Raw genomic sequence first — 11,141 nt, 5'->3', positions numbered from 1 at the left:
GCGTTGATATTGGCTGTGCAGAGGACACGGCAGAGTCCCACGCAGCCTTCGTCAGGAGTAGCACCTGATGTTTGCTTTAGTGGGGTTTGAATGAGAGTTTTTGAATACTGAAAATAACGTTGGTGAGATAACCATCGTTGAAAAAGACTCAGAAATGGGGGGGGGGGGGAACAACCCCAATCAACCGGTCTGCCTATCAGATGGTCTAATCCAACCTGCATGTATTTGGACCTATACCTGAATTTTGATCCTAGGAACTTTTTGAGTAAATTCCAAGAATATCGATGGACTTTAGAAGTACGAATGGTTCATAGGCGATACCATCATTGCTTTGCATGAGCACTTTATGTATAGGTCTGTATATGAGGACTGTGTGTACTGATGTGTATTGAATGGCAATTTGAATTATGAAATTTTTAAATTTATTTATATTTCAATTTATATACCGCCAATCCCCAGGGGCTCTGGGCGGTGAACAGTTAAAATCGATAAAAACAAGAACTAAAATCAATATACAAACAATAAAACAAATTAACAAAGTGCAGTGGTGGAGAGAACCCTCCCCCACCCCAAAGGTGGGAGGCTGACATTGCACCGCCCCCTTCAATCACCGAACGCCTGGTGGAACAGCTCTGTCTTACAGGCCCGGCGGAACGATAATATGTCCCGCTGGGCCCGGGTTTCCATTGACAGAGCGTTCCACCAAGCTGGGTCCAGGACTGAAAAGGCCCTGGCCCTGGTTGAAGCGAGGCGGGATTCCTTAGGGCCGGGGACCACAAGTAAATATTTATTCACTGATCGAAGTGATCTCCCGGGAACATACAGGGAGAGAAATCACAACAAGAATAATTTTGTAATTTTTCTAAGTCTTTATTTCATTAGGATTTCACGACGATTGTAACTAATGGCCATCATCAATGTGCAAGATATAGAAATGAAAAAAACTCAAAAGCCATTCATTTGAAGACCATATTTTGGAAACAAAAGACACAATTTACGATCATCATTACCTCCATTTTAACTCCTGTTGATGAAAGAAAGTAAGAAAACACATTAATGAAAAATAATGACTGCGTAAAAAATGAATTTTAATTAGCCCTCATCTATTCATTGGAGCTGTCACTCACTTTAAGTTTGGTTAAATATAAGCAGAAAGCTGGAATCTCAACTAACGACCATAAGCACAGTGTCTCTTATAAAAAGAACACACAGGGATACTAGGAATCACTAACACTGTTATTTTTTCTTCTTATTAGTTTTTCTCTCTTGTTCAGTTCGGGTCTCAACACAATAATATAGCATTTCGGGGAAAAGATGCAGCTGAGTAACCCAGCACTGGACACCAATATAGAGAAGATCTCCACGGCTACCATGTGTTTTCCTTTGGTGCTCAAATAGGCTGGAACAAAAGACAACCAAACACTGCAGAAGATCAGCATGCTGAAGGTGATGAACTTGGCTTCATTAAAGATGTCAGGCAACTTCCTGGCTAGGAAAGCTGCAACTAAGCAAATGCTGGATAGGAATCCAATATAGCCCAGGCCAATGTAGAACATGAGGACAGACCCTTCGTTACATTCTGCTATTATCTCTTCAGTCAGTGACTGTGTGTCAAAATCTGGGAATGGTGGCGAGGTTGCCAGCCACACCACACAAATGCCCGCTTGAATGAGGGAGCAGGAAATGACAATGCCGGTGGTCAATGTTTTCCCCACCCACTTCCTCATGCTGGACCCTGGTTTAGTGGCCATGAAAGCTACAACCACAGTGATGGTTTTGGCCAAGACAGAAGAAACAGCCACAGAGAAAATAATGCTGAAAGCAAATTGTCGGAGGAAGCAGGTCACATCCCTTGGTTGGCCAAGGAATAGCAAAGAAGAGAGGAAGCAAAGCAGGAGAGCCATGAGAAGGATGTAGGTGATGTCCCGGTTGTTGGCTTGGACGATGGGGGTATCTTTGTGTTTAATGAATATTCCTAATACGACGGTTGTGATCATAGCCAAACAAACAGCTATGGAAACCAAACTAATTCCTAAAGCTTCTTCAAAAGACAGGAAGCTTATTGTCTTGGGAATGCATCCATCTTGGTTCTTGGTTGGATATTGATCACTTTGGCACTTGATGCAATCCTCCATGTCTGGAATAAAGATAAAGAGGGACAACCACAGTGGCAGTTGACAAGAGATATGCTATTATATGAGTTACATGACAAATCTGATGAGAAAGAGATGCAGAGAATATTTCTTGCATTTAATTCTGATTCTTATGGTGTTACTCTCCGCACTCGGAGGCAGTTTAATATCTCGCATCTGTTATTACAATGATTATTGTTGCTTTTATAGTTTTTGTTTTTGTTTTCATATTTATTTAGTTATTTGGTCTTTATGCTGATGTAGTATGAATTTAGCTTCTAATACTTGCACAAAGTAGAATCCAAGGTTTTCATAACAACCTGAGAGTTAACCCAGAGTATGATGGAGGGAAGAATAAAACTTCACCATCCATCCTTCCCTCCTCTTGTCCTCTTTGCTCAGAGATAACCCAGGAATGTGAATTCCTTGCGGCGTCCTTCCTGCTCACAAAGCCCATTCTCCCTCCCTCCCTCCCTCTCTCACACACACATTCAGACAAACAACCTGGTTACTTTGCTCAGAAAATCAATCTGTAAAAAATTGATCATTCAGTAGGAATGCAAGTAAAGAAAAATGTATGACCAGTTGGATCAAAGTTAGAATAGAGTTCCAGTCATCTGCTGGAGACCTATGGGATTACTACCATGAACTAATTCAAATGATTTTAAAAGAAAGGACCTTTTGGGGGGAAAAAATCTTTTGCTATGTTTTTTTCTTGTATCCAGATGATTTGATCATTAATTGGACATTACACATACTCCTTTTTGGGCAAATCACTCAAGAGTGTGGTGATTTCATGATCCCAAGCCTCTTCAATGTGATGGATTATTTACATCCTTTTAAATGCAATTTTTGGCAAGACTTTTGTTCTTTGGCCTGCCTCATGGATAATTTGCACTGAGAGACACTTGGAGGAAAATAGCTCTAATGACACCTCCTTCAATCACATCATAATTTGACAAATCAAACTCTCTGATTAACCCTGAATTACATCCCCTACTATGTTGACTTGAAATCTTCCCTTCTGGGCAAAAAGCACAATCATAGCAGCAAAATTTCTCCCCTTCCTTCTTTTTCTTATGATGGCCGGGGTTGCAGGGATCAGTGCACACAGAGAGGGGCGCCACCTATTGAAAAATGAATACAGGTTAAGGGGGGAGACATCAGGCAGTACTGTGCACCTGCTGAGGTGTGAAGAAACAAATGAGCAAAATTGACCATTGTGCTTGCTACTATCAGTTCATACTTCCACAATTACAGCACATACTTTTACTATCATTTTTTTACAAGATGTGATGCAGTGACAACAAATTAACTACTCAGCCTAGTAGTGACTAGAGATGGGTACGAACCAAATTATGAACCAAAGTTTGTTGCAAACTGGGCCAGTTCATGATTCATGAACCAGTGGTTCATGGGAGCTCATTTCTCCCGAACGATGATGAATTTTGGCCCGGTTTGTTTGGTTCTTATTTCAGTTCATCACTGCAGACAGCCTGGAGCCGATCAGTCAGTTTCCTAGGCAATGGGGGATGGGCTGTCTGCAGACCTTCTGCTGACCTGGAAGTGATGTTTTCACAAACTGAATGAACCGGTTCACGAACCGGGGCAGGTTTGTGAAAGTTCGTGGTTTGTGGTTCATGAACCGCGATGAACCACGAACTGAACGAACTGCCATTTTTTTGGTTCGGGCCCACCTCTAGTAGTGACACCTCCCAGAGAAGGCCTTTCCATGACTACTGTGCAAATCTACCAACATTTAACTAAGGTGTCTGTCATGGATGAGAGAGGCAGGCAGGCAGATAGAGTGTTTAGAGTTTATGGGGATTGACGAGTCTAACAGAATCAGAGAGCCTCGGAAAAAAACCCATTCAGCCTGGATGAATTCATTTTACAACTGAGAAGGAAAACACAGTATCCCTTTGATTTGGCTATGTTTCTCAATTGGGCATGGTGGGTTTGGTGAGTTTCAGGCTCCAGAACCCCAGGCCCAGATTGGCTAGTGCCCCTTATGTCATTCATAGGAGGAGACCTGAAAGCAACCTGTCCCTTTGTGTTCATGCTTGTGAACATTGTGTACATATGTAATTCTGTATGTGTCAGACCATGGGTGGAAATATAGAATTACCAGCATCCTTTTTATGTCTACCACCATCCAGGGGAAGGGGGCAGATATCCAGAATCTTTTAAGTCTCACCTAATAAGGAACTTTTCTTGTGTTCTTTTTTAAACTTAGCCTGCATCTTAGTTCTGCACTGTAGTTATTCTAGAGTTGTGCCCTGTAGGTATAAAGCGTATTTTTGTTGTTAAAGCACATTACCCGGATTCCTGCCTCAAACCTCAGACTAATTGCTATTGCAACTAAAATAAAACCTGAGCAACTGTGCCTCTGTGCAGTTGCTAAAGGTGCAGAAGTGGGAGTCTGCAGCAAAGGAGCAGCTATTCAGATATGGTGGCAATCAAACCAAAGGGAAATTCCACAGCTGGGCCAGTTCTGGGGAGCCCAGGGCAGAGAATATTCAGGGCATTCTTTTGTGTACTTCTGGGTTTCCCTTCTTGCCCTCTCACCCATGTACACCCAATTTGCAAGCGAGCGAGCAAGCAAGCAAGCAAGCAAGCAAGCAAAAAGACCCTCAGTTAGTCATCTGATGAATGAAGTAGCCCATGAGAAAATGAAAATACATACCTGGTTAAAACTGATTTGCCACACAATCATATTGTCATGAATGATGAACTCTTGTCCTTCAGGAGCATTGGGATTTACCCTTCCAATTTTCACCCTTTGGAAGGACTTGTTGGGGAATGTGACCAGGTTCACTATATCCAACGCAGCTCCCATTTCCCCTTTATCATTGAAAGATAATCGTTCTCCAGCTGAGTTGTTAAATGCAATGCCTTGTAGAAAGGGGTGGACCTTGTTGAAAGAGGTGGGGAGGGGGAAGCAACACGAGTCTTAAGGGTGAGATATAGCAATGCTACACTTTCTGGTTTTCAAGTTTACCTATCTTGTTAATAGTCATATCCCATTTTAAGAAATTTGTCATTTTACATTGTATCTTTCTTGTCATGGTTTGATCATTACAACAAATAAAAATGAAGAATTTTTATCAGCAAACCAAGTGTGTATCATTGGACCAGTTAGGGAATGTTGAATATTGTCTCATCTTATATAACCATATACATGGCAACAGAAACATTTCCTCATAGGAACAATACCTGCCATGGTTGGAGAACCCGCATTACTATTCCTTGAAAACCATCATTTAGCCTGTGATTGTATCTGGAAGAGTATAGGACATGAATAGCATGTGCTATGGCATAGACTGCATTGTAGATGCTGTAGCTGTGGCCAGTCATGCTCATCTCAAAGAGAGACCCAGGAAGACTCTCCAATCTCTCCTCTCCAGAACAGATTCCACTGATGCTCATTGGTTCCTGGGGATTTGGGAAGAAACAGTCAAACGATTGTTCCCAGAATTCTTTGAGAAAGCCATTTCCTTGTTCCTGGTAAGGTTTTATGTCTTGAAGAAAGTTCTGGAAGCCCTGATGGTCATTTGAGGGAATTGTGAAGGAAATGGTCCCATGGAAGAACTGGAAATCCCAGGTCCTCTGAAGGCTGCTTAGTGCAAAATCAATTTGTGCTGTCATAATCCACACTTTTCTCAATGAAGCATTCTCCTTAGAGCTGGGTTTGGCTAAGAATACAATAAGAGTAGATGTTATAAGTGCCATAGAATCTCCATAGAAGATAAATGTGTTAGCTTTGCAGTCTCTAAATGGTAAATATGTATTTGAAAATAAATCAGTGAGATAATCCACATCATTCCAGTTGAGTTTGTTTGGAATTTTTTGTATCAAAGCCAAACAGATTCCATTTTGGGAAAGCAAGGGCTCCAGGACTTCCAGAAAATTTTCTCCACTGTCATCATCCACAGCGAAAAGCCCGACCCAGATCCATTGGAAATGGAGAAGTAACCGGATGATCCCTGTATTCTGATGGGCTTCAGTTGGGCTCATGTGGTAAAGGGAAGGGAAGAGTTTTGCTTCTCTCTCCTCTGGGGCAATCAAGCCATATGTGAGCTGAAAATTGTATAAGTATATTGCACAAATTAGAAGAATTGGTTGAGTGCAAGTAACTATTATATAAATATTCTGCAAATAAAGTGGTAGGTTTGGCAAGAATTAAAACCAAACAGTTTCTGTTAGATGTATCTCAAAATGTGTGAACATATGTAAATTTCTGAGAATAATGTGTTAAAGCACCTCACACTAACACATGGAGTTGCCCTAAACTACTTGAGAACTACTTGAATCTATTGATCAGTATTGTGTACTCTGATTGGCAGTGGTTGTCTGGACATTCAGGATGAGATCTTTCATATCACCTTCCATGTGATCTCATTAACTGGAAATGCAGGGGATAAATCTGGGAATTTATAATCAAACACCAGTCCATTCCCACCATGTGCTCATTGTAATTCTCCTCACTTGCATGAAGTAACTGTTTTGGATTTGTTCCTTTTGGACATTCACGTATCTCCATCTTTCTTAACCCAAAAATGACTCTGTTGTTCTAATGACAGGTCTTACCTGTGGAATCTTGTACAGACTTAGGATGTTTGACATGTGGAAGGAAGTATCAGAGGTCAGTCCCCCAATGATGGCTGCTAGGTTTTTGGGGCCATTACACTTGTAATTAGGAATATATTGGTGCAATTTAAAGAGCAGATCAAAGGTGGTGCGATAGGTCATCCTCATATCATTGTAGCTGTCATAGATGTGGAACCCTAGTGTAATATTGGGCAAGATTTGGGGACTTTTGTTGATCTCATTCACAGCAAACACCAAGGCCAGGACATGCTGGTGGAACTTTGGCACCATACTGTAAATCAAATTATAAAAATAATAATATTGACAGAGTTGTTTGAGAAACGAGCCTTTTTATTGTGTATTGAAAAATAAATGTGAAGAAGTTTGCCAACCTATGTACATGTGTGTAATTTTGCATATGGTTGAAGACAGTCTAGTTCTTCATTATCTGAACTTGCTGAGATACATTTTTAAATGTCGGTTATTTTTGACTTGATTTTGATAGAAAAGTCACCATTTTCACCAGGAAATTGAAACTGGAAAGGCTTCCACTAGACAATGTAGAACGTAGGGATGAATGGGGACAAAACCAAAGACTCAATATAGCAGGGAAACTAACACAATAAACTCAATTTCAAAACCTCTCGATTGTAAGATATCAATCAATTGTATTACAAAATTGTTCTCCTAAAAATTCAATGAGAACCCAGCACAATATAAATGGAATGTAACAATATCAAAACACTTTAAAGTACTATTTTCTGCCATTATTACAAACACTTCAAAGGCATACTTTACAAACTTGAAAACACTCCAAATAGTAAAGGTGTGCTAAGCAACAGACCGTATGTCCCCAGTCCAGTTAATCAGTCCTTTGTTGAGTGATTTTCCTTCAAGGTGCGTTTCACAAGCTGGAAAAGCCGCCGTGGGCAAAACTGGACCAAGCTCCAAAAATGAAGGGAAGAGAGGTTACACAATCCCCGAAGGGTGTAGTCCTGAAGCGGTTTATTCCAAAAAAGAAAAGAAAAACAAGGTGGAAACGAGAGAAGCGGAGAATGGGGAGACTTATTCATATAAGGAATCAAACCTGGGTTCTCTTCCTATAAAAGTGTGGTGGGATTGTTATTGCTTTCAGTTGCCCTCCAGAACAGGAGTATTCTTCTTAGTGGATGAAAGTTGTAGGTGAGTAATCCTGTTGGCCTGTAGTAGAACAGCAGGATGAGAATCGAGTAGTACCTTACAGGTCAACAAGATTTTCAGAGTATATGCTTTCTGTGTGAGATATAAATGTTCAGAGATCTCCAGTCCTGCATGTGATTGAAGAAGGGATTTCTAAATCTTGAAATTTTGTTGATCTCTAAGGGGCCAATGGACAGTAATCCTTTGGATTTAGTGGATAAAGACAGGCCAGATGTACTGCAAACAAGATGTTAGCCAAACTGCCCTAAAGATGGGGAATTAATAAGCAGCTGGCTGTTATTAAGGGGTCATGGCCAATGTATACCAGATTCAGAAATCCTAGAGTCCGCCTAATGAAGAGGAGACTTATACTTCAATGAATCAAAGCCTTTAATTAATAATCTCGAGTATACAGAGTACAAGAAACACACACACATTCACTACAAGGCTAGGAAATAGAGATAGGAAAAATAAAGAGACAGTTGCATTGGCAGAAGTAATGATGGGCAATACACACCTGTTCTGACGACAAACAGAGATTTTAGCAGCGAGGGTGCTTAGTGTAATGGCCAGAACTATACTAGATGGAGTGAGGTAGGAATGGGAGAGACCAGCTCTCTAGAGAGCATCTCTCTTAGGTCTTAAATAGCCAACTTCTATCTGGAGGCAGGACTTAGGGTGAGTACGTGCCTCAAGAGTGGTTCCCAGGCACTTTTACAAAGAAAACAGTTGATGTGTTGGGCTGGGGTGATCGGAACGATTGATCTATTGGTTTAGGGCACCATCTAACATTCGGCACTGGTTACACCTCAGAAAGATCAGAGGCACAATAAGGAAGGATGGGTGAGAACTGATCGGATCTCTAGATGGTCCATCATGCTCTACATATCGGAGGCAAGACCTTTATGACCTGATATGCACGTCAAAGGTCTGTATATCAAAAGTGAGTGCTGTGTGACTGGAGCGCTTGCAGAACATGGCTCCCACAGAAAGGTAGTTGCTCTGTTAATCTGTCTCTGGAACATGGCTTTTCCTGGTTCACTGTAATGGCTGGCATCTTGGCAGCAGGCACATGAATCTGGGTGCCAAGGGTAGCTACATCAGAGTGGTAACCTCAGTACCAAGCCATGCACAGCTCATGTATATAACAACAACAACAACAACAACAACAACAACATTCCATTTATATACCACCCTTCAGGACAACTTAATGCCCACTCAGAGTAGTTTACAAAGCATGCCATTATTATCCCCACAACAAAACACCCTGTGAGGTGGGTGGGGCTGAGAGAGCTCCAGAGAGCTGTGACTAGCCCAAGGTCACCCAGCTGGCTTCAAGCGGAGGACTGGGGAATCAAACCCAGCTCTCCAGATTAGAGTCCCGCACTCTTAGCCACTACACCAAACTGGGTCTATGCCAGTTGTCTATGTTCAACTGCTACAGGCAACAGACTAAATATATACGATTCTGAATTAGATCGACAAAGAGGAGCACTGGAGTGGAAGAAGAGTCCATTTTCTTTCTTTCTTTCTTTGAGCATTCTTCTAGTATAAACCATCATCAAAGTAGATGGTTCAGGCCAGGGTCACATGAGGAAAAAAATAATTACTCACTATGGATCTGTATACCACTCCTGAGCGGGATGTCGACTGAAGTCTATTTCATGCAAATGGTAACCTATTTGAGTAGTAATTCCTCCTATGAGGAGATCTCCTGGCTGGTACCACTCGTGTGGAACAGGGAGAGGATCTTTCATAAGACATTTGGTGGCACCTGATTTGCACGAAACTGGAGGTAGAATCAGCAACAACATCATTAGTTTCAATATCCAGCAATGCATGTTTTGCCTTATACAGTATTCATCAGTATACCTCAAAGTATGGCTGTGTCTAAAAAGAAACTGATTAGTCTTTTTCAAGGCTTGGGCAACACAAAATGCATGCCAGTTCAGAGAAAAAATATGAAATATCTGGTTTACAAGGGTTAAATGTGGGAGATCAAACTGACAGTCAGAGAGATCCTCCTCTCATCTGTCAATTGCTCAATGGCTTTATCACTGTTCCATGTTGATTGTTTTCTAGAACCTTCTAGAGGACAGATTAAATTACAGTTATTTTGCCAATTCTATGGGGAAATAATTACAGACCAAGCAGCAAAGGGGAGGAGGAGGCGAGAGAGAAATAACAGAAATGCAAACACCATGATGGAATTGACAGTTGGCCATAACTTTATTGATTACAGTTTTCAGAGCTTTGGCACAGCTTTGGCACAGGGCAATGGATCCAAATATTGGCCAACCCTGCTGATAGATAGCAAGAGAACGCCTCTCCTAGTCTGCCTGCTGGGGGATATCGTGAGATGTCAGAACGTGTTTCCATATGGCATGTACCACTGAATGGTTCCCCTGCCAATTGCCAGGGAAAGTGTAAGCAGTTGGCTTCTGCCTCTGCCATGTTTGATCCAGGCCTGTGATATAAAAATCACAGGGCCCCTGGATTAATGCAGTCTGATCTGCTTCACAGGGAATTCCAGCCAGTTGCGCAAAGCATTTTTTAGTTCTGTCCGGGAGATTGAGTCATGAATGGAATGTTCATGCTAATGCAGAGCGACTGAGGGCCAAGCTACACATGATGAATGACACTTGAATGGCAAGTGGATTGAGTGGAGGGCAAGTGAACAGGGAGAAATACACTTGCTGTTCAAGTGTCATTCGTCATGTGTAGCTTGGCCCTGAGATGACTGGATTTACTGCCTCCCCAGCTGCAGGCAAGCAGCCGTGACAAGAAAGGGTCGCATTGAGTCACCCACTTAGCACATTCTGATACCCTTCCTCAGTGATTATCAGCACTGATAAGTTTCTAATTTCTCTCTGGGAACATGTAGTCCATATCTAAATTCATCAACTCATCTCTGGGAACATTAATTAGCAAATTGCTTCTGTGTGAGACACTAGTAGAAAACTTTGCATTTCCTTTATCACGCCCCAGTAGCAGTAATTAAAAGCAATCAAACCTTAGTAATTCCCAGGAGATGACCTTTATGGTCTTTGTCGCAATGGCTGACGGGGCTCCCCAGCCTCAGGACATCATTTGCCCTATAAGAACCAGGGCTTTGCCCCATTCAAATTGTACACACTCACCCAGTGTAGTGCCCTCAAAGTCTCCCTCTCTAAGTCCTCCTTGCTGGCCGAAGATGCAGTACATTTGAAGCTCTCTTTCCCCATGGACTGCTCTACTCTC

General features: G+C 41.8%; 1 protein-coding gene across 1 annotated transcript; it reads right to left on the bottom strand.

Moving 5' to 3' along the window:
* Positions 1 to 1,217: 1,217 nt before the first annotated feature.
* Positions 1,218 to 6,149, bottom strand: LOC129339851 (vomeronasal type-2 receptor 26-like). Its single transcript, XM_054994426.1, has 4 exons — positions 5,349 to 6,149; positions 4,819 to 5,046; positions 3,133 to 3,259; positions 1,218 to 2,137 (listed from the first exon to the last, which is right to left on the bottom strand). Exons 1-4 carry the CDS (start codon positions 6,147 to 6,149, stop codon positions 1,218 to 1,220), a joined length of 2,076 nt encoding a protein of 691 aa, XP_054850401.1.
* Positions 6,150 to 11,141: the final 4,992 nt, after the last annotated feature.

The sequence above is a fragment of the Eublepharis macularius genome, chromosome 12 (assembly GCF_028583425.1).
Source record: "Eublepharis macularius isolate TG4126 chromosome 12, MPM_Emac_v1.0, whole genome shotgun sequence".
In the NCBI taxonomy this organism is placed as follows: Eukaryota; Metazoa; Chordata; class Lepidosauria; order Squamata; family Eublepharidae; genus Eublepharis; species Eublepharis macularius.
Note: the sequence above shows the minus strand (reverse complement) of the source record. Positions and strands in the feature narration are given on the sequence as shown.